General features: G+C 44.9%; 1 protein-coding gene across 1 annotated transcript in view; it reads right to left on the bottom strand.

Moving 5' to 3' along the window:
• Window positions 1-24,387, bottom strand: part of MED12L (mediator complex subunit 12L) — a 981,938-nt gene that overhangs the window by 31,870 nt on the left and 925,681 nt on the right. Inside the window, exon 44 of the mRNA XM_073674721.1 lies at window positions 2,423-2,504. Coding sequence (XP_073530822.1) covers window positions 2,423-2,504 — 82 coding nt within the window. The remainder of the gene's footprint in view (window positions 1-2,422; window positions 2,505-24,387) is intronic.

Raw genomic sequence — 24,387 nt, 5'->3', positions numbered from 1 at the left:
ATGCAATGGACCAGGCAACTGTTAGGTGGATTCATAACTGGCTTAGTGATCGGACTCAAAGGGTGGTTGTAAATGGCTTCACATCCAGCTGGATGAATGTCTCAAGTGGGGTACCACAGGGCTCCGTCCTGGGACCTGTATTGTTCAACATCTTTATCAATGATTTAGATGAAGGAATTGAGGGTAAACTGATTAAATTTGCTGATGACACAAAGCTAGGAGGGATAGCTAATACTAGAGAAGAGAGAGAGAGGATTCAAAAAGACCTAAATAAACTGGAGCAGTGGGCAGCAACCAACAGAATGGTTTTTAACAGGGAAAAATGCAAAGTACTACATCTGGGCAATAAAAATGAAAAAAGCATATACAGAATGGGAGGAATAGAGCTAAGCAACAGTACATGTGAAAAAGACTTAGGTATACTAATAGATCATAGACTGAACATGAGTCAACAGTGTGATGCAGCAGCAAAAAAGGCAAATACAATTCTGGGATGTATTAACAGAAGCATACAGTCTAGATCACGTGAAGTCATTATCGGTCTTTACTCCTCTTTGGTCAGACCTCATCTGGAATACTGTGTACAGTTTTGGGCACCACATTTTAAAAAAGACATAGACAAACTGGAGCAAGTTCAGAGAAGAGCGACCAGAATGGTGACTGGTCTGCAAACCATGTCCTATGAGAAACGGTTGCAGGATTTGGGAATGTTTAGCTTGCAAAAAAGAAGACTGAGAGGAGACTTAATAGCTGTCTACAAATATGTCAATGGCTGTCACATTGTAGAAGGATCATCTTTATTCTCATTTGAACAAGGAAAGACTAGAAGCAATGGGATGAAACTAAATGGGAGGAGACACAGATTAGATATTAGAAAAAACTTTTTGACAGTTAGGGTGATTAATGAGTGGAACAGGCTGCCACGAGAGGTGGTGAGTTCCCCTTCAATGGACGTCTTCAAACAGAGGCTGGACAGACATCTGTCTGAGATGATCTAGTGAATCCTGCTTTGAGCAGGGGGTTGGACCAGATGACCCAGGAGGTCCCTTCCAACTCTACCATTCTATGATTCTATGATTCTAACTTTTAACCCTTATAGCTCCCTAATAAAAAAAATGTTGGTTCCAAAATTGTGCTTATGTAAAGTAGACATGTGGGAAATGTTATGTATTAACTATTTTGTGTGACATATCTCTCTGATTTAAGGGCATAAAAATTCAAATTTTGAAAATTGCAAAATTTTAAAATTTTTTGGCAAATTTCTGTTTTTTTCACAAATAAACACAAGTGATATCGAAGAAATTTTACCACAATCATGAAGTACAATATGTCACGAAAAAACAATCTCAGAATCAGGGGAATCCGTTGTAGCATTCCAGAGTAATTAGAGTAACAGTGGTCATAATTGTAAAAATTGGCCAGGTCATTAACATGCAAACCACCTTGGGTTGTAAAGGGGTTAATAAAGAGGAGGACCCCAGGACATTGCAAGCTTTGATACCCTCTCATCTGCCTGCCGAAATGTCTATACTTAGATTCTCCATTTCTATTGAAATATGCACTTTAACCCCTTCATCACCCTGGATTTTTCGTTTTTTGCATTTTCGTTTTTTGCTCCCCTTCTTCCCAGAGCAATGACTCTTACTTTTCTGTCAATATAGCCATGTGAGGGCTTGTTTTTGTGGGACGAGTTGTACTTTTGAATGACACCATTGGTTTTACCATATTGTGCACTGGAAAACGGGAAAAAAAATCCAAGTGCAGTGAAATTGCAAACCATTCCACAATTGTTTTTTTTTTTTTTTACTATGTCCACTAAATAATAAAACTGACCTGCCACTATGATTCTCCAGGTTATCCGGAGTTCGTATATAAACTTACATAGGTTCTTTTTTATTTAAGTGGTGAAAAAAAAATCCAAAGTTTGTAAAAAAAAAAGTCGCCATTTTCCGAGACCCGTTGCTTCTCCATTTTTCGGGATCTGGAGCCAAGCGAGGGCATATTTTTTGCTCACCAAGCTGAGGTTTTTATTACTACCATTTTGGGGTAGATATGATGTTTTGATCTCCCGTTATTACATTTTATTGCAATGTTGCGATGACCAAAAAAACGTAATTCTGGCCTTTAGAATTTTTTTCTCGTTACGCCGTTTACCGATCAGATTAATTCTTTTTTTATATTGATAGATCGGGCGATTCTGAACGTGGCGATACCAAATATGTGTAAGTGCAAATTTTTTTTTATTATTTTATTTTGAATGGGACGAAAGGGTGGTGATTTAAACTTTTATATTTTTTTTATATTTTTAAAAACATTTTTATTTTACACTATAATATAATATATTGGGGTTTTAAATAGAATGGGTAACATGATAAATTCACTATCACTATCTGGAATAAACATAATATATCCTTGTACTCACTTGAAAGCTGCTTTTGTAGTTGCCTGACTAAGGCTGCAGTTTGCTGCTGTTGTGGAGTCTGCTGTAAACCTTGTCTCGAGAACTGAAAAATATATTTTCAAAAAAATTTTACTATTAGATGTACAGTATAAAATGCGATATTTGCATTACTTTCTTATAAACAATAAGCAAACACAGAAAAGAAAACCAAGGGAATTATTTAAAATCGTACGAAGTATTGCTAAAAGTGATATTACACAAATTGAAAGAGTTTAGTTGGCAAGGATACATTAGTGTGAATGCATATATATAGAAGAGTGAAATACCTAAAAACAAGATGGGAAAAGATAGCAAGGAAAGTGGTTTTGTGCCTTAAAAGCTGAAACAAGTTATAGTAGAATACAGGAACATTGGCTTTTCAAAACCCTGATATTATTGCTGATTTCCAGTTTCTCAGTAACCTTCCACTATTATCATGCAGAATTGGTAATGATTTGTGCTGGGGATTTCATCCAGTGCAATGCAAAATATGAATATAATCCATGTATTCACATATACATCCTCAATATAAAAAAATCAGTTCATTTCCAGAAAATTCATCTTTACATGGCATTAAAGGGATATTCCAGCTCTTGGAGGAAAAACCTAAAAAAAGGTTGAGGGGTTATTATGCACGTAACAGTACAACACTAAAACTATATCCTAAACATGTATAATTATCCTATTTTATCACGCAGTTGCTGTCTATGTTCTCCTTCACTTGTGGGTAGCAGACTACTACATTATCTTCCATATATCAGACTACTCTCCTTACCCTATGTTCCTCTGGCTGCAAAAGAGCAAATTTGTTCCCTCTCGTGCATTTCATATGGTGTTCCCTCACAGTTGAGCTTCTCACATTTTGCATTCTTTGCCCTTTCTTTACCTTTCTATAACTGTTGGTGGTAGAAATAAGCATGCCTGGCCAGTACGCTTAAGTTGGACTACTGGTTATAACTATAGGATATGAGCTACTGTATGTACGTATTGTGATTTAGCAAATCATGAGTGTTTATATGGGAAGCTACTGAAAAGATTGAATGACTATATATTGAGGATTTTTACTTTGCACTGCATGCTTTCAATAGGAGTCAAGTTATGTGCCAGAAACTCCTTTTAACCAGTATTCTGTTGCTGAATTTTAGCACAAGATTGAGATGATAGCCAAAAATTCTGTGTAACATGTGGATTTGTTGAGGATTCTTGGCAGATTTTCAGGCTAGTTCCACTTGGTATATTTTCCTCTGTGTTTGAACTTAGCCTAATACACATTTACTGCTAAAGGCATTAACACACAACAGAAGTATGGACAGAAAACAAGTCTGGAATATTATTTTGCTCAAGGGAACAGGTAAAGTAGAATTATCAGATGTGACATGAAACATTTAACAAGTAAAGAAAGGTAAAGATTTAGAGCAAACGTCAGCTAAAAAACTAAACCTACTTGTCGTAGAGACAACAGAAAACGTTTACTAATACATACCAACACTCAGTGGCGTAACTAGAGTCTGATGGGCCCTGGTGCAAAATTTGGATTTGACACTCCCCCCCCGCATGTTGGTCGATTGTATGGCCTCTGTAGCGTTCTACAGCGATGAGCAAAGGGGTAACAATGTTTTGAACTTTTGAATTTCAGGCTCCATATCTCACCATCCACTACTGCATCAAACGTGAGACTAACATTATTTTATAGACAATCATCTTGGCTATCTGATACATAAACTTAACTTGCAACTATTTAGCATAGTATTACTGTAGTTATACTGATTCTTGTCATGTCACTGCATTGTTACTGTTTTGCTCCTAAAAATCTAAATTTTAATTTTAATTTTGTTAATATTTTGTAAATCCACCTTTGGCTTTCAACACTACAACAACAATCCTTCTGGGCATGATCTGGATCAGATTAAAACATTTATAGAACAAAATCTGATCCCAGGTCTCTTGTACACGTTCCCAAAGTTGGTGCATACTGATCGACACACTTGGGTATGTATACAGTTGTTTCTTCAAATGTACCCACAAGTGTTCGATTGTGTTTAGGTCTGGGGTCTGTGGGTGCAAATCCACCACCTCTACTTCATTGTCATTGAACCATTTCTTCACCAATCTCGACATATGCTTTGGGTTGTTTTCCTGCTGGAACATTATGCCGCCCGTTTTATACTCACAGTACTCGAGTGTACGAAGTAACTCGTCTTGTAGAATACTCACACATAGCTCAGTATTGAGACCACCATCGATCCTGGTCAAATTTCCAACGCCTTTGGCTGTGAAAAATCCCCATATCATCAGTCTTCCTCCACCAAACTTGAAAGTTCCTTCAATTTCTCGATCCATAAGCCACTTTTTCCCTAGTTTCTTCCAGACCCATTTGCACCCATCAGAGCCTAGTCTTTTGACTTTTGTCTCATCGTTCCAAATCAACCATTTCCATTCTTCTACTGTCCACTTTTCATACTTCTTTGCAAACTCGAGCTGACGCTTCTTATAACAAAATTGAAAAAGAGGCTTCTTCACCTTTCTTCAAGCCACCATTCCAGACCTATGCAACGTGCGTTGCAGGGTGCTTGCATTAATGTCTGAGATCTCACTATTATGAATCATACAAGCCACCTCCTCTGCTGTGTTTGTCGCACCAGAACTGATACACCTTGTGAAGAGCTGACTTGTTGATTCAGACATTTTGCCTGGACGTCCATCTCTTGGCTTTTCAATGAATGGATGGACTTCATTTCATATTTTTCAAACTGTCATGGCACTCCCATGATGCAGTTTGGATTTTTTTTTGGCTGAAAGACTACTATCGATGAGCTGGATGATGCTGTTTCTCTTCATGGCTGCTCCTCGATTCGAACAAGTTACCTTTTGCTTGGGAATCAACCTAGTAACACACTGAGCTATTAGGAAATGTGAGAACAGGTTGTATTTTGCAGTATACAGAAAGAAAAAGATTTTTCCACCACCAGGAACAAAACAATAACAATGCAGTGACATGACAAGAATCTACATAACTAATCATATGCTAAATAGTTGCAAGGCAAATTTATGTATGAGATAGTCAAGAAGATTGTCTATAAAATGATGATAGTCTCAGGTTTGAAGCAGTGGCGGATGATGAGGTATGGAGCAGAAAAGTCAAAAGTTCAAAACATTGTTACTCTTTTGCTCGTCACTGTAAATCCTGTAAGGACAAACGAGTTTTGCCCGCCTCCTCCATTATTTAGTAATGTCCAGGGCTCCTTCTTGGTATATATGTCCCTATTCTGGTAAATACAGGTGCATCTCACTAAATTAGAATATCATCAAAAAGTAAATTTATTTCAGTTCTTCAATACAAAACTTGAAACTCATATATTATATAGAGTCATTGCAAACAGAGTGATCTATTTCAAGTGTTTATTTCTGTTAATGTTGATGATTATGGCTTACAGCTAATGAAAACACAAAAAGTCATTATCTCAATAAATTAGAATACTTTATAACAAGAGCTTGAAAAATGTTTTTAAAATCTGAAATGTTGGCCTACTGAAATGTATGTTCAGTAAATGCACTCAATATTTGGTCAAGGCTCCTTTTGCATCAATTACTGCATCAATGTGGCGTGGTATGGAGGCGATCAGCCTGTGGCACTGCTGAAGTGTTATGGAAGCCCACGTTGATTTGATAGCAGCCTTCAGCTCGTCTGCATTGTTGGGTCTGGTGTCTCTCATCTTCCTCTTGACAATACCCCATAGATTCTTTATGGGGTTAAGGTCAGGCGAGTTTGCCGGCCAATCAAGCACAGTGATACTGTTGGTTTTAAACCAGGTATTGGTACTTTTGGTAGTGTGGACAGGGGCAAAGTCCGGCTGGAGAATGAAATTTCCATCTCCAAAAAGCTTGTCAGCAGAGGGAAGCATGAAGTGCTCTAAAATTTCTTGGTAGACTGCTGCTCTGTCTTTGGTCTTGATAAAACACAGTGGACCTACACCAGCAGATGACATGGCTCCCCAAACCATCACTGATTGTGGAAACTTCACACTAGACCTCAAGAAGTTTGGATTGTGTGCCTCCCCACTCTTCCTCCAGACTCTGGGACTTTGATTTCCAAATTAAATGCAAAATGTACTTTGCATTTACTTCGTGTCAATCACCACCTTCTGGACATCTGTCAAGTCAGCAGTCTTCCCCATGATTGTGGAGCCTACTGAAACAGACTAAGGGACCTTTTTAAACACTTAGGAAGCCTTTGCAGGTGTTTTTTGTTAATTATTCTAATTGACTGAGATAATGACTTTTGTGTTTTCATTGGCTATAAGCCATAATCATCAACATTAACAGAAATAAACACTTGAAATAGATCACTGTTTGTAATAACTCTATATGAGTTACACTTTTTGTATTGAAGAACTGAAATAAATTAACTTTTTGATGAGATTCTAATTTAGTGAGATGCACCTGTATGTCTCTTATCCTGGGCCACATCCTGGTATATATGTTCCCTCTCCTGGTATATCTGTCCCTTATACTGCGCCCCCTCCTGGTATATACAGTGGCATGCGAAAGTATTCACCCCCCTTGGTATTGTTTGTGTTTTGCTACCTCATCAGTTCATGTAAAGAACATGTCTACAACTGTGAATATTTAGTTTTCTTTTAATTGTGAAATAAACAACAAATCAGACAAAATAACTTAAAACTTCAGTGGGCATAACTATTCACCCTCTTAAAGTCAGTACTTTGTAGACCTCCTTTTGTGGCAATTACAACTGCAAATCGCTTTGGATAAGTCTCTATGAGCTTTCCACATCTGGCCACTGGGATTTTTGACCATTCTTAAAGGCTCCTTCAAGTTAGATGGTTTCCTCTGGTGAACAGCAATCTTCAAGTCTGACAACAGATTCTCAATTGAATTAACGTCTGGGCTTTGACTAGGCCACTCCAAAACACTTACACGTTTCCCCTTAAACCACTCGAGTGCTGCTTTAGAAGTATGCTTTGGGTCATTGTCTTGTTGGAAGGTGAACCTCCATCCCAGTCTCAAATCACTGACAGACTGAAACAGGTTTTGCTCAAGAACATCCTTGTATTTTGCACCATTCATCTTGCCCTCGACTAAGGCTTAGTGTGGTCGTATGGACAGATACTCCAGTCTCTGCTTGGAAACTATGCAGCTCTTTCAGGGTTACATTTGGTCTCTGTGCTGCCTCTCTGATTAAAGCCTTCCTTGCCCGGACTGTGAGGTTTGGTGAGCAGCCCTCTCTTGGCAAGTTTATTGTGGTGCCATGTTCTTTCCATTTGATGATAATGGATTTGATGGTGCTCCAGGTAATCATCAAAGATTGGGATATTTTTTTATAACCCAACCATGACTTAAACTTCTCAATAACTTTGTCCCTGACTTGTTTTCAGATTTCCTTGGTCTTCATGGTGTTGTTTGGTTAGTGGGGCCTCTTGCTTAATGGTGTTGCAGCCTCTGAGGCAAGGGCGGCCATAGTGAATTCATAACAGCGCTGGTCATCCCTGCTGTGCGACCCTGCTCCCTGCCTAGTCGAGACAAACAGTGAGGCAAACAATATACTGCAGTTTAAGTTACAGCACATACAGTAAAACACTGTACCACTGTGGTGAACTATAGCTCCCAGCATGCCGTAGAATCTGCAGGACATGCTGGGAGTTATAGTTCTCAGGGAAACCACATGACATAAATATGGGGTGAACTATAACTCCCAGAATGCCATAGAAGCTGCAGGACATGCTGGGAGTTATATTCACAGGGCAACCACTTGACATAAATGGTAATTATGGTCTCTTAAAGAGGACATACCGTACGTGGTGAAGTCATGCAGCCTGTACCTGATACACACTGCCTGTGGATCGTGCAACATGTATTAGGTGCTGGCTGTATGACTTCAGCCACATGTATTATGTTATTTAAGCTATTAAAAATGCTACCACATTTTTTACTTCAAAAGTTTTTTCCCATATTTTCCACCTCTAAAACCTGGGTGCGTCTTATGGTCTGGTGCATCTTATAGTCAGAAAAATACGGTATGTCCCTTATCCTGGTAGATAGGTCCACCATCATGGTATATACAGTGGGTACGGAAAGTATTCTGGCCCTTTTAAATTGTTCACTCTTTGTTTCATTGCAGCCATTTGGTAAATTCTAAAAAGTTCATATTTTTTTCTCATTAAAGTACACTCTGCACCCCATCTTGACTGAAAAAAACAAATGTAGAAATTTTTGCAAATTTATTAAAAAAGAAAAACTGAAATATCACATGGTCATAAGTATTCAGACCCTGTGCTCAGTATTGAGTAGAAGAAACCTTTTGAGCTAGTATAGCCATGAGTCTTCTTGGGAATGATGCAACAAGTTTTTCACACCTGGATTTGAGGATCCTCTGCCATTCTTCCTTGCAGATCCCCTCCAGCTCAGTCAGGTTGGATGGTGAACATTGGTGGACACCCATTTTCAGGTCTCTCTAGAGATGCTCAATTGGATTTAGGTCAGGGCTCTGGATGGGCAGTCAAAAATGGTCACAGAGTTGTTCTGAAGTCACTCCTTTGTTATTTTAGCTGTGTTCCCAGAATTATAAAAACCCATCCTCCTCTAACCTTGTGCCAAAAAACATCAGCCATGGGTTCTTCTAAGCAGCTGCCTAGCACTCTGAAAATGAAAATCGTGGAGGCCCACAAAGCAGGATAAGGCTATAAGAAGATAGCAAAGCGTTTTCAAGTTGTCCTTTCCTCAGTTTGAAATGTAATTAAGAAATGGCAGTTAGCAGGAACAGTGGAGGTCAAGATAAGGTCTGGAAGAACAAGCAAAATTTCAGTGAGAGCTGCTCATAGGATTGCTAGAGAGGCAAATCAGGACCCCAGCTTGACTGCAAAAGACCTTAAAAAAATTAGCAGACTCTGGAGTTGTGGTACATTGTTCTACTGTTCAGACACATGCACAAATATGGCCTTCATGGAAGAGTCATGAGAAGAAAACCTCTCCTGCAACCACATCATAAAATTCAGCGTCAGAAATATGCAAAAGAACATCTAAACAAGCCTGATGCATTTTTGAAACAAGACCTGTGGACCGATGATGTTAAAATAGAACTCTTTGGCCTCAATGATCAAAGGTATTTGTGGAGAATAAAGGGCATACAATTTCAGGTAAAAAACATCTCATCAACCATTAATTATGGGGGTGGATCAATCATGCTTTTGGGTTGCTTTGCAGCCAATGGCATGGGGAACATTTCACAGATAGAGAGAAGAATGAATTCAATGAAATTTCAACAAAAATAAAAATGTAAAAATGATGAAGTTGAAAACAGGATGGTTTCTACATATGGATAATGATCCCAAACACACGTCAAAATCCACAATAGACTACCTCAAAAGGTGAAAGCTGAAGGTTTTACAATGGCCTTCACTGTCCCGTGATCTGCTCATCATTGAAAATCTGTGGCAAAAAGCATTTATAAACTGTGATACTTTCAAACGGGGTGCTACTAGGTACTAACCATGCAGGGTGTCCAAACTTTTGCATCGGTTTGTGACACCCTGCTGAAAATGGAGCCACAGATCCTGGAGGGGTGCATTTCAGGTTTTCTCCACAAGAGGCCCTCAGAGCATACACACACCTCCACCTTCCACCTCAGACCACCAGAGGGAGCCCAGATAGGGATATAAATAGGGAAGGTGGAGTGATTCAGCAGGTTTCTGCTCAGACACAGAAGGAGAGAGTCTGTGAGTGAGTTCTCCTCAGGAAGAGAGTGGAGACAGAACAGTCTGGAGTCCACAGCCAGTTCCTGCAGAGTGAGACACAGAGAAACAGTTCAGTCTGCAGTGGAGCTCAGTCAGACTCAAGCAACTCGAGTTAAGTGAGCTAGGAGCGTTGCTGACGCTCAGAGAACAGCAGAAGAGGCAGCCACCTAACTGCCAGTGTGTATAGCCTAGTGAGGGCCCTAGTAGGCCGAAGGCTAGAGGAGTGAGTAGCATTGGGGGCAGAGGAGCCTTACCAGCTCACCCCAGAAACCATATCCCGGACACTGTTTCCGAGTCTGCAGGGATTCTTTATACCCAGCAGAAGACAACCAGAACCCCTGGCGAACTACAGGTCCCAGGAATACCAAACGCTGACTGTTATACCAGGGTCAGGAGTTACCAAGGCCCCATATACCAGGGAGTGTGTACTCCAACCGAAGGCCCTACCACGGATCAGCCGGTGCAGAACAGAGACTAAGTTAGGCCTAGCTCCAGGCAGGCCAGAGACTAACACTAAGCGGCGAAGAAACAGGAGGCCCTACACCTGCTCACTGGGGAGAGTCCTGCAGTGCACCCCTCACCCTACAGTGCTCCGGATGGTACCTGCATTTCCACCAGTAAAAGGTACAGAAGCAAACCGTGTGTGTGTGTCTAATGTTCTTCCTGTGACCCGGCTGGGTCACCGCCATATCGTGCACCTCGTCAAACATCGCTGCCCTGAGGCCTAGCTCCACCTGTTGGGAGCTACACCATCAAAGCTGCCGTAACACCGGCCTCAGTGGACTGCTGCAGCGCTGGTGATCCTCACCAGACACCACAGGTGGCGTCACGAACTTTGACATTTCATTTTCCCCTTTTTTTTAAGAGAGACCCCAGGGTACGAGCCCGCGAGCCGACCACCGCGATATCCCACCCAAGACCAGGCATTAAGGCCTGGGCGCCGAGTAGTCCCCATTCCCTGGGCGCCACATCTCTGTAACTGGCATCACGAACAGGATTGCGTGCCCGCGGCAACGGAAGGAGTTGTGCCCGTTGCCACCGGGTACTGTGCACCTTAAAAGACTGTAAAACTCACAGTGGTGAAGCTTTTCCCGCCATTTTCTGGAGTTTCCCGCCACTGGCCACCATCTTTCCGGTCCCCGCGCGGGAAAAAGAGGGGCGTAACCACTGGAAGCGCGCGAAGTCGAGGACACGCCCCACGCACTGACGCAACGTCAGGTCCTGGCAGGAAGCCCCAGCGAACGCTCTGACATGGAACGTAAGCGACGCAAGGTCCTTCCAGAAGACCGTCACCTGCGGAGTTGCGGCCTACAGAAGGAAGGTAGGCCACGGTTCACTAGGGGGGTGTCAAGATGCTGCAGCAACAACCCGACGCCGTGGCCCAGGCTGACAGCCCCGATGATGCACCCGCGGCCACCACCGCGCAAGACGGAGCAGCCGCTCCATCACCAGGGCGTGTAGCCCCTATCGTACCATTGACTTTACCATACATGCCCGGAGCAAAGTGGCTTCCCCAGTACAGCGGTAAGCCAGACACCCTGTCTGGATTCAAGCGCAAAATTTGCAGCATACTGGACATGTACTCTATGACGGGCAAACAAAGAGCTGCAGTAGTAGTGGGACAATTGACTGGTGCTGCGGAGAGAGAAGTGGAGACTTGGTCGGCTGCAGACCAGGAATCAGTGTCCGCAATTTTCAAAAAGTTACAGACTGCCTTTGAGGACCGCACTGAGGCAGACCTCCGGATGAGGTTCTACCAATGCTCTCAGAAGCCGGAGGACAGCATTCGGGACTATGCCTGCCGTTTACAAGGGGCCCTGCGAGCTCTAAAACAGGTTAGTCCAATTAGCATAACTAATGAGAGTAAAATGCTAAAAGAACAATTTGTCCGGGGGCTGAGGTCCCAAGCGGAGAGCAGGACTGTGCGTTGGTGGTCATTGGATCATCCAGATGCTACCTTTGACACCCTTAAGGATATGGCTATAAAGGGACTGCAACCCCTGGAGACAGCAGATACGTCTATCCAGCGTTACCTGGGTGGGGCCACTCTAATGCCAGCAGCACCCACCTTTTCCCCGCTGGCTGCTGAAGCCAAAGTGCAGGCAGCGCCCCCTACTGAGCTGGACTGTCTGCGCTCAGAAGTGCGCCAGCTGACCAAAAACCTGGCCACTGTTATGAGTGCCCTGCAACTACGGACGGAGCCAGAGACGGAGGGAAAGATCCTGCTAGCCGACTGCCCTGAGGATGTCCCCTGGATGAACCGGAATAGAAGGAGGACATCGCCACCCCGGAGGAGGACATCGTCACCCTGGAGGAGGACAACGCCGCCCCCAGGAAGGACCAACAACCAGCGCCATCCTCACCAAGAGTTCGTCTGCCACCGCTCCCAGAAGGCAGGTCACACAGTGCACCAGTGTCCTTTAAACAAGCAAACCCTGGGTCCGAGGGCCAACACCCAGGAATAGACTCAGCAGGCCCCTCAGACTGGCACCTCAGGTTCGTGGGAGGAAGACCTTTCCTATCCATCATACTGGACGGCATTGTGATACCTGCCCTGCTGGACACCGGATCCCAGGTAACAATCATACCTGATATCCTCTATAGCAAATACTGGTCCATGGACAGTCTCCAACCCCCAAACCCAGACTTTTCAGTATATGCCTCTAACGGCCTCCCTCTTGACCTACTTGGGGTTAAGAATGTAGCAGTAAAAGTGGGGAGAGTAGAGTTAAAGGACCAGGGACTCATTGCAGTGAAGACTGTCAATGAGGAAAATGGACTGAATGTGGTACTAGGCACTAACATTGTTGGTAACTGTTTGGAGGAGGTTGTGTTTTTACTCCAACAGCTCGCTGACGTTGCCAGACCAGGGCAGAAGAGAGCGATCCAGAAGGAGATCCGAGCCCTGATGTACCAGAAGCAAGTGAAGCTGACCGGTGGTGAGATTGGTAGCGTGCGGGTAACAGACCCGATACCCATTGTGATTCCCCCAATGAGTGAAATTCTTATCTGGTGTAGAGCAGCAATAGGTCTTAAAGGACAGAGCTACCAGGCGGTAGTAGAACCCCTTAGCTCAGAGCACAGACCTACACTCTTAACTGCCCGGGGGGTAGTAGACGTACGCAATGGGAGGGTGCCCGTCCGTCTTCTCAACTATGGGGAAGACGAGGTCAGACTACCACGTTATGCCACTGTTGCCAAACTGTACACTGTAAATAATAACTCTATTCACACGGCGGAGTACTTAACCTCCCCAGACCAAGTGGAGGATAATGACCCTACAACACAGGAGGAGGACTGGTGTCAACAGCTCAGGAATACGAGCAGGTATTCAGCAAACACCCACTTGACTTTGGGAGGATTAAGGGGGTACAACATCACATCCCCACAGGCAACCATCCCCCCATCAAGGAACGGTACAGGCCTATACCTCCAGCACACTACCAGAAAGCCAAGGAGATGTTGCATGACATGAAGAAGGCAGGGGTAGTAAGGGATAGTTGTAGTCCCTGGGCAGCTCCCCTAGTCCTAGTCAGGAAGAAGGATGGAAGCATGAGAATGTGTGTAGATTACCGACAAGTAAATCGCATTACACATAAAGATGCATACCCTTTACCTCGTATTGAGGAATCCCTGGCTGTCTTAAAGTCTGCAAATTACTTTTCCACCCTTGACCTCACTAGTGGGTACTGGCAAGAAGCTGTGGCTGAGGAGGATCGGGAGAAGACGGCCTTCACCACCCCGATGGGACTCTGCGAGTTCAACAGTATGCCGTTTGGACTCTGCAATGCCCCCGGAACGTTCCAGAGATTGATGGAGTGCTGCCTGGGACACCGCAACTTCGAGACTGTGTTACTGTAATGGGTCTGGGAGGTGGAACCACAGAGCAACTATACAAAGGGGCAGTCCTTGTGAGGAAGCGGGTGACACCCAGGGAAGGCGGGCAGGCAGTCACGGCTAGTGACGGGGACAGTCTCTGGGTAAGAGGGCAGGAGATCACGGCAAGTGACGGGGGACAGTCTCTGGGTAAGAGGGCAGGAGGTCACGGCAAGTGACGGGGGCAGTCTCTTGACAGGCGGGTGGTCACGGCAAGTGATGGCTAAGCCTCCAGGTAGGCTAGCAGGCAGGTAGCGGGTGGACGCTCCCAGGTGAGCGGGCGTGAGTCTCTGGACCAGCGGGTGGTCACATCAAGTGACGGCTGAGCCTCCAGGTAGGCAAGCAGGCAGGTAGCGGGTGGACGCTCCCAGGTGAGTGGGCGAGAGTCTCTGGACAAGCGGGTGGTCACAGCAAGTGACGGCTGAGCCTCCAGGTAGGCAAGCAGGCAGGTAGCGGGTGGACGCTCCCAGGTGAGCGGGCGAGAGTCTCTGGACGGGCAGGTGGTCACAGCACGTGACGGCAGAGCCTCCAGGTAGGCTAGCGGGCAGGTAGCAGGTGCGCGCTCCCAGGTGAGCGGGTAAGATTCTCTGGACAGGCAGGTGGTCACAGCACGTGACGGCAGAGCCTCCAGGTAGGCTAGCAGGCAGGTAGCAGGTGAGCGCTCCCAGGTGAGTGGGCAGACGGATCCATAGACAGACTGGCAGGGCTAGTAGGCAGACTGTTGGACCGCAGGAATAACAGCAGATAGACACGAGTCAGGCAGGTATCAGACAGGAAACTGGCAGGAAACTGGCAGGTAACTGGTAACGGGACCTGAGGGCTGAAGCAGAGTGAAGAACTATGCTACAACATTGCTCGGGCACCTCCATTTTGGAGGAGGTGCCTTATATATGGTGAGATCCTCCGGCCATTGGCTGGGGACTCCTTAGGACGGCGCGCGCGGCCCCTTTAAGAGAGGGGGAGCGCGCGCGCCCTAAGCACAGTGGCCGGGAAGCAGTGCGCGCTGCCAGCAGAGCGGGAGGAGGACGCCGGGCACGGAGCGGAGAGGTGAGGGGAACAGCGTCCCTGCCTAGCAGGAGGCAGGGACGCCGACGCTACAGTTACTATACCTGGATGACGTGATTGTGTACTCCAAAATGTATGAGGACCACTTGAAGCACCTGGCGGAGGTATTTGAGTCACTGTCCCGGTATGAGATGAAGTTGAAGCCCTCAAAGTGCCACCTGCTCAAGAAAAAGGTACAGTACCTGGGGCACATTGTTAGTCCAGAGGGAGTAGCACCAGACCCGGAGAAGGTCACTGCCATCCAGAAATGGCCGGAGCCGAAGAACCTCAAGGAGATGCGTCAGTTGGAGGTTTGTAAAACATTACACGAAGAAAGCAGCGCCTCTGCAAGACCTCCTGGTAGTACAGTCCCCCGAGGGCAGAAATCCCCCATTCCACTGGGGTAAAGAACAGGCTGAATCATTTCAAGAAATGAAGGAGATCCTGACAGGTAATGAGATCCTAGCCTACCCTGACTACAGCCAACCATTCCTGCTGTATACTGATGCCAGCAATGAAGGATTGGGAGCTGTCCTAAGTCAGAAGCAGAATGGCCAGGAGAAAGTCATCGCGTATGCAAGCAGGAAGCTCCGCCTGACCGAGAGGAACCCAGAGAACTATAGCAGCTTCAAGTTGGAGTTCCTGGCCTTGGTCTGGGCCATCACAGAAAGGTTCAAGCACTACCTAGCCTCCAGCAAGTTCACTGCCTACACTGACAATAACCCCTTAACTCATCTTGAAACAGCTAAGCTGGGAGCCATGGAACAACGATGGATGGCTCGGCTGTCAAACTACCAGTTGACAATTAAGTACCGGGCGGGCCACAAGAACGCCAACGCCGATGCCCTGTCCAGGATGCCTCACCAGTCAGACACGGAAGAAGAAGTGGATGACCTGGAGGAGATTGAGCTACCTGCCTTTCATCGGAATGGGATGATCCACGAGCAACGAGCCTCCAGGAGGCAGCGTGGTAAGACGTTAAACCCTTTGCCTCACCACAGCTGGAAGGAGACCCAGGACAGTGACCAGGTTGTCAGCCATATCAAGGAGATGATAACCCAAGAAGGTTCCTCCCTGGAGAAGGATGCGTCTCTCCAAGCAAAGCAGCTGTGGAATGAGAGAAGCCAGCTGTTTATCTACCGTGAGAAGCTGTGCCGGAGGTACGTCAATCCGAAAACCCATGAGATGGTGTGGCAGATAGTGGTCCCTAAGACGGACATCCAGATGGTGTTGGAGGCCTATCACGATCAGGCGGGGCACTTTGGCTGGAAAAAGCTAGAGACCCTGTTGAAGTGTTGATTCTACTGGGTGGGAATGCGCAGCTCCATTGAGAGGTGGTGCAGAGACTGTGGACCCTGTAGCCTCAGAAGAAAAGACTACAGCAGCCAGAAGGCACCTCTGCAACCCATCAAGATGATTCGACCCCTGGAGATCGTGGCCCTGGACCATGTCAAGTTGTCACCCAGCCGGTCAGGATACTCCTATACCCTGACCATGGTGGATCACTACTCCAGGTTCCTGGTGGTCGCCCCTGTCAAAGACCTGACAGCAGAGACAGCAGCGAAGACATTCCAAGCGTACTTCTGCAGACCCCATGGATACCCTGAGCATGTACTGACTGACCAAGGCCCGGCCTTTGAGGCTGAATTGTTCAAAGAGTTCTGCCATCTGTACGGGTGTAAAAAGATCAGGACTACACCGTACCACCCCCAAACTAACGGTCTCTGTGAAAAGATGAATAACATCATCATCGATCTACTGAAGACCATACCACTAGAAGAGAGAAACCAGTGGCCAGACCTACTACCTGACCTAGTGGATCTGTATAATCACATACCAGTAAGTCCAACCAATTGCACTCCGGCATATCTAATGTGGGCAAGACCTGGGAAGTTGCCCATGGACCTGGAGCTTGGTGTTGTAGAACCTGAAGCTGATGTGACCACTGAGGACTGGGACACGACCAGACAGGAGCAGTACAGAAGAGTACAAGCCTGTGTCGAAGACAGTCTCACTCGGGTGAGGGATAAACAAGAAGCACAATACAACAGAAGTGCACCAGCAGAACCCTTCACACCAGGAGAAATGGTATTGAAAAGGAAGCGGAGGAACCACAAGCTTGATGACCAGTGGGAGAGAGAACCCTACACTGTGTTGAATTCAAGGTTTGACAACAGGAAGACGTGTCTGATCAGCAAAGGTGGAGGAAGAACAAGTGCAACAGTATCTAGGGACCACCTGAAGTTGTGTCCAGATCTGCTAAAACCCCAAGAAGAAGTGCCTCTCATTTTCCCGGAGGAACCTGATGAAGCAGTAATACATACAGATTTAGGAGACTTCCCGGCAGATTGGCCTCAAATCGGAGGAGCAGTCATAATTCCAGTACTCCAATTCTTCCAACAGCAAGAAGACCCTCCACAGCAAGTTGAACCTGTAAGTGCTGCAGAAGAGCCTAGTGCCACAGAAGAGCCTGCTCAGGAAGAATCCCCGGAAGAAGGATCCCCGGCAGAAGCAGAGCAGGAAGGCCATCCAATGGTGAACTTGCCAGCCCAGTAGCGAGGTTAAGGCAGTTTTACAATACCATCGCTAGTAGAACTAACAGGGTAGCTGAGAGAAACACTGACACTACACAGACCACCGCACTACGCAGATCTACACGTAGCACGAAAGGTCAACGCCCTGTCAGGTACACTAAGTAAAATAGTTAAACCTCGACAGATGTAGATAGTTACCCCTGGGGTATTATATTGTATTGTATTGTATAATACTGTATACTATTGCATTATCCTGCGTATGTATCACTATGTATTTATTGCCTTTACATGCCTTTAACTTATATTTTTCCCCTCTAATGGACAATCCAAGTGAACCGGACACTTTACTTATTTGCTTCCCATTACCCGTTTGGGTATCTAAGAACTCTGTGGCTGAGGACTATGTGCAGCCCAAAGACTTTATTTGTACATATTTGCACTCCCTGAGTGCCCCTTTGAGCAATCTCTCCGGAAGAGATTTGGACTTTCTGGTTGCTCATTGCCTACTGTTTACTGAACTATATATCTTTATTTATCCATGTTCTGGTTATGCAACGTTCAAGTGTCCTAACCTCCCATAAACGGAAGCTTGTTATTGTTGTTGTTACAAAATGTGCTTCAGCCCGGGAGTGCTGAGTTCATCTAGGGGGGAATGTGACACCCTGCTGTGCATGGAGCCACAGATCCTGGAGGGGTGCATTTCAGGTTTTCTCCACAAGAGGCCCTCAGAGCATACACACACCTCCACCTTCCACCTCAGACCACCAGAGGGAGCCCAGATAGGGATATAAATAGGGAAGGTGGAGTGATTCAGCAGGTTTCTGCTCAGACACAGAAGGAGAAAGTCTGTGAGTGAGTTCTCCTCAGGAAGAGAGTGGAGACAGAACAGTCTGGAGTCCACAGCCAGTTCCTGCAGAGTGAGACACAGAGAAACAGTTCAGTCTGCAGTGGAGCTCAGTCAGACTCAAGCAACTCGAGTTAAGTGAGCTAGGAGCGTTGCTGACGCTCAGAGAACAGCAGAAGAGGCAGCCACCTTACTGCCAGTGTGTATAGCCTAGTGAGGGCCCTAGTAGGCCGAAGGCTAGAGGAGTGAGTAGCATTGGGGGATAGAGGAGCCTTACCAGCTCACCCCAGACACCATATCCCGGACACTGTGTCCGAGTCTGCAGGGATTCTTTATACCCAGCAGAAGACAACCAGAACCCCTGGCGAACTACAGGTCCCAGGAATACCAAACGCTGACTGTTATACCAGGGTCAGGAGTTACCGAGGCCCCATATACCAGGGAGTGTGTACTCCAACCGAAGGCCCTACCACGGATCAGCCGGTGCAGAACAGAGACTAAGTTAGGCCTAGCTCCAGGCAGGCCAGAGACTAACACTAAGCGGCGAAGAAACAGGAGGCCCTACACCTGCTCACTGGGGAGAGTCCTGCAGTGCACCCCTCACCCTACAGTGCTCCGGATGGTACCTGCATTTCCACCAGTAAAAGGTACAGAAGCAAACCGTGTGTGTGTGTCCAATGTTCTTCCTGTGACCCGGCTGGGTCACCGCCATATCGTGCACCTCGTCAAACATCGCTGCCCTGAGGCCTAGCTCCACCTGTGGGGAGCTACACCATCAAAGCTGCCGTAACACCGGCCTCAGTGGACTGCCGCAGCGCTGGTGATCCTCACCAGACACCACAGGTGGCGTCACGAACTTTGACATTTCATTTTCCCCTTTTTTTTTTAAGAGAGACCCCAGGGTACGGGCCTGGGAGCCGACCACCGCGACATCCCCCCCAAGACCAGACATTAAGGCCCGGGCGCCGAGTAGTCCCCATCCCCTGGGCGCCACAGGTTCATTTGCCTTTTTGTAATTTTTAAAATGTAATGAAAATATCTATTTTTTTAATTAAAATACAAAGGAAATGTGTCATCTGTAACTTTAGCCCTTTTAAAGATCATTTCATCTTCAACTTGCTTAACTGTTCACAATAACAGTAATTTTGTCCAGAGGTGCCCAAACTTTTACATGCCACTGTATCCCTTATCCAGAACCCCATCCTGGTATGTTCCCCATCTTGGGTCCATCCTGGTATATGTCACCCATTCTGCCGCTGTTCTTTAATTTATAAAAAAAAATGATTAAATTAAAATGGCTTAATGAAGACGCCATTGAGCCGAGATCTTGATCTGCGAATTTGCCGCCGCTGGTGCCATTTTATTGAAGATCTGAAGACTGTCTGTGGAATCACACTGCACATGTGCAGCCCATTCCAATTACGGTGGCAGCAGTCTACTGTTGAAAGCTTGGGAGGTGCTGAAACTTTCATATTCTTCTGACAAATAAACGAATCAAGATTCACAATTCACAATATCTCTGAGTCCTGGGAATTCTTCACTTCACTGAATAATCAGTGACCTATAAAAGAATCACAGGAGGTTGGTGGAGGGGCGTATAAACAAAAAACCCCAGGCCCATCCCGATGGACTGAGATATCATTATAAGAAAACTTTAGAGGCTAATTAAACAACAACCACTGATCAGATTCCTTCACCGCAGGTATCAATTTAATCAGCATAATGGCAGCATTATAGCCATGCCTTTATTTTATAGTGCTATATTCTGATGACAGGTTCTCTTTATGGACCATTATTCTGCGTTAATAAACTGGCAAAGATAAATAATACATTTGGTGCAATTATAACTAAGTCCAAAGAGTGTTAAATCAATGCTATCATCTGAGATGTCACTGGTAATATTTTCCAGAGTGTTATCAGATGGGCTCTGGAAAAAAAATTGCCAAAATGGATTAAATTATGTCTATAGATTTGTTTCAGGAATTTCTGCAACTGAAAATCCATTTCTTACTGAATGGAATTGTTTATGCAACGTTAGCAAGGATTTCTGCAAAACCAATTCAGAGAAATGGGAGAGTTACAGAAATATATGCAACAAATCTTCCCTGTGGAAATATACCCTTCCACTTGCATCTGGAAAAAAACTGAAAAAAAATCTACTTTGTCCGGCTCTCTTGTAAAATTGAAGCTTTCTCAATACTAGAATGAAGACATTATGATGAATAGGTGGCATCAGGAAAGGAAACTGAAAAAATGGTTACCCTGACAGAGACCCTGTTAAGTCATGACGCCTGCCATGCCTGCAAAATGTTCCTTTAAATCATTTCCAAGAATAAAAAAACTATTTTTTGGGCAAAGCTGACACTCGATCATTAATTATGTCATACCAAGCATTACTGACATGAAACAATGTTACACAAATATTTGACTTTCCTTTGCTTAATTGCAGTATATCTCAGTAATATGGAACAGGTTCACATTTCGCTGAGGTTAGGAAAGGGTCTCAACTTCTCAAGGATTTCTTGAGGGAAAAAAAAACTTTGGAAACTATAACTTCTCACTAAACTTCTGTTCTTTCTAAATTTCACATCAAGTTATTAGATATCACATGTCCATCTAATTACACACAGGGGAAGATTCATTTGGGTTGTACAAACATCACATTGGTATGCGGTCTATCTGCTACCAAACTGTAAATCACCATACCTGCAAGGAATGTTTCATAACATCCATTTTTGTCAGCTAAATGTCTTACCTTGGGAAAAAAACCTGTATTTTCCAGTTTTACCCTTTATGCATTAAACACTTGCTTACACTTAAATGGGCACTGAAAGGAATAGTCACTTGATGAAGCCAAATCCTAAGAGCACAGAAGTGAAATATAAGTCACAAAGAGGTCGGAATGTAAAATATACAAGTATGAATCATGGCTGCAGCGCTGATTTAGTGAACATTGATTGAAATGACAAACTACAGGAAAAAACGCCATAAGAAAAGTGACCAAAATGGTGCACACCAGTGGCGTACCGTCAATGACGTCAGACCATGCGGCCACTATGGGGCCTGTGAGTTTGGGGGGCCCAGTGTCAGCGCCAGCATTTTGCCCCTTTGCCCATCATCATACCTTCAACTGTATCAGCATTCTGGATGCCTATACAGTGGAAAGCTATGATGAAAGAGGGAGCGTCAGCTGATGGTCCCTCTTCCATCATTCTCTCTCTGCGTCTGAGCTCTGACATCTCAGTGCAGCGGGTTCGATGTGTGGCCCTTAAGAACACACGCTGAGGAGACTGGAGCAGCGGGGAAAGAGGAGAGGTGAGAATTTATTTATTTTTTTAAATTAGTGGATATAATACTTTATGGAGGACTATGGGGTATATTATACTACGTATATGACTGCTACGGGGTGCATTATACTATATGGATGACTATGGGGTCAATTATACTATATGGAGGACTATACAGAGCATATTATACTATATGGAGGACTATTGGCAGTGCATTATACCCTATAGAAGACTTTGGGGTGCATTATACTCTGTTGAGGACTATGGGGAGTGCATTATACTCTATGGAGGACTATGGGATGCATTATACTATATGGAGGACTATGAGGTGTATTATACTATATGGAAGACTGTGAGGGGTGCATTATACTATATGGAGGATTATGGGGCCTATTATACTATATGGAGGACAATGGGGAGTGCATTATAGTATATGGAGGACTATGGGGTCCATTATACTGTATGAAGGACTATGGGGAGTACATTATACTATATGGAGGACTATGGGGAGTGCATTATAGCATTATACTCTATGGAGGACTAGGGAGAGCACATTATACTATATGCAGGACAATAGGGTCCATTATACTATATGAAGGACTACGGGGAGTACATTATAGTATATGGATGACTACGGGAATTGCATTATACTCCACGTAGTCATCCATATACTCTATGAAAGACTATGGGGTGCATTATACTATATCGAGGACTAAGGGGAGTTAATTATACTATATGGAGGACTATGCAGTGCATTATACTATATGAGGACTATGGGGCCCATTATACTATATGGAGGACTATTGGGAGTGCATTATAATAGATGGAGTACTATGGGAAATACATTATACTATATGGAGGAGTATGGGGGTGCATTATACTACATGGAGGACTATGGGATGAATTATGCTACATAGAAGACTGTGGGGGTGCATTATTCTATATGGAGGACTATGGGGCCGATTATACTATATGGAGGACTATGGAGAGTGCATTATACTATATGGAGGACTATTGGGAGTGCATTATAATATATTGAGGACTATGGGGGTGCATTATATTATATGGAGGACTATGGGATGCATTATACTATATGGAGGACTATGGGGGTGCATTATACTATAAGGAAGTCAATGTGGGCCCCTTATACTATATGAAGGACTATGTGGGGCTCATTATACTATATGGAGGACTATGGGGGGTGCATAAATACTATAAGGAAGGCAATGTGAGGTCCATTATACTATATGGAGGACTATGTGGGGCTCATTATACTATATGGAGGACTATGGGGGTGCATTATACTATATAGAAAGCAATGTGGGGCCCATTATAGTACAGTATATGGAGGGCTATGTGGGGGCTATTATAATATGTGAAGGCCTTTAGAATATTTGGAGGGCTATATGGGGGCCTTTATACTTATGGAAGGCTATGTGGTGGCTATTATATTGTATGCAAGCAATTATACAATGTGAAGGTTTGTGCGGGGTCCATCATGCTGTAACAAGGGCTCTGTGGGGGCCATTATGGTGTTTGGAGGGCAAGCGGGGGTCATTATACAGTGTGCAGAAGTGTGGGGGGCCATTATACTGTATATAGGACCATACTTTTCCAGGGGAGTTGAGGGGGGTATAGTAGGGTCATCAAACTGTGCATGTGGAGGGTACTGTGCAGGAATTTACTGTGGGAGTATCGTACTGTGTTTATGGGCCAATTTGTTTCCATCATACTTTATGGATGTAATGAAAGGGGAATCTAGGGCTTCAGTAGGAGGAGAATGACTTTGTATGGCCTGCAAAGTTGTGAGATATGCTCTACTGTGACCCAGCCAAATATTATTATTTTTTGGGGGGAGGGGCAGCCCAATTAGAACTTCTGCTATGAGGCCCCATGTTTTCTATGTATGCCCCTGGTGCACCCTATAACTCTACTTGTTGATTTGTGGTTAATTCACTTTAGACTTTTGGAAAACATAATTTCTGTTTTTATACATCATAATTAGAGATGAACGAATTGAATTCATGACCAATTTTTAGGATATTGCTGATCACAGCAATTGCAAACAATTTGAGATTAGATTCGCTCAATTGGCCAAAAATGGCCACCACCATTTAATACAATGCAGAACATTGCAATCGCCAGAGAAAACTCACATGACTTCAGGCATATGCTTTCCCATAAGCACATGCCTGTTCCTGTTCTGTCAACCGACGTCACTCGGGTGAGGAACCTTGACTGGTGTCGCTCGGATCTTCGGGGCTTGACCGTTGACGTCTTGGCTGGGAACCTTGACTGTCTTCACTTGGATCTTCGGGGCTTGACCGTCGACATCTGGGCTGGGCAGATACGAGGCAACTTTCGTCCTGACAGGAGCTCCGGACACTGCTGTTGCTCCTCCCATCTCGCTCTTCGGTGTCAGAATCCCCTCAGAACTTGCACACATGCTGTTTTTCTCCTCAGCTCGTTTCCCTGGCAATGCTGTCCCCAGAGTCCTGATCAAACTCCTCTCATCTGCCACACCTCCATGCTGTTCTGGTTCAAAAGTGTCTTGTTTCCTTACACAGTTACCATCCATTTACGCATAGCCATGTGAGAAGGTGATATGAGGACA

Source organism: Phyllobates terribilis, unplaced genomic scaffold, assembly GCF_046119375.1.
Source record: "Phyllobates terribilis strain yellow unplaced genomic scaffold, ASM4611937v1 Scaffold_3__8_contigs__length_932513732, whole genome shotgun sequence".
NCBI lineage: Eukaryota > Metazoa > Chordata > Amphibia > Anura > Dendrobatidae > Phyllobates > Phyllobates terribilis.
The sequence above is the reverse complement of the archived record's forward strand: the minus strand, read 5'-3'. Positions and strand labels throughout refer to the sequence as shown.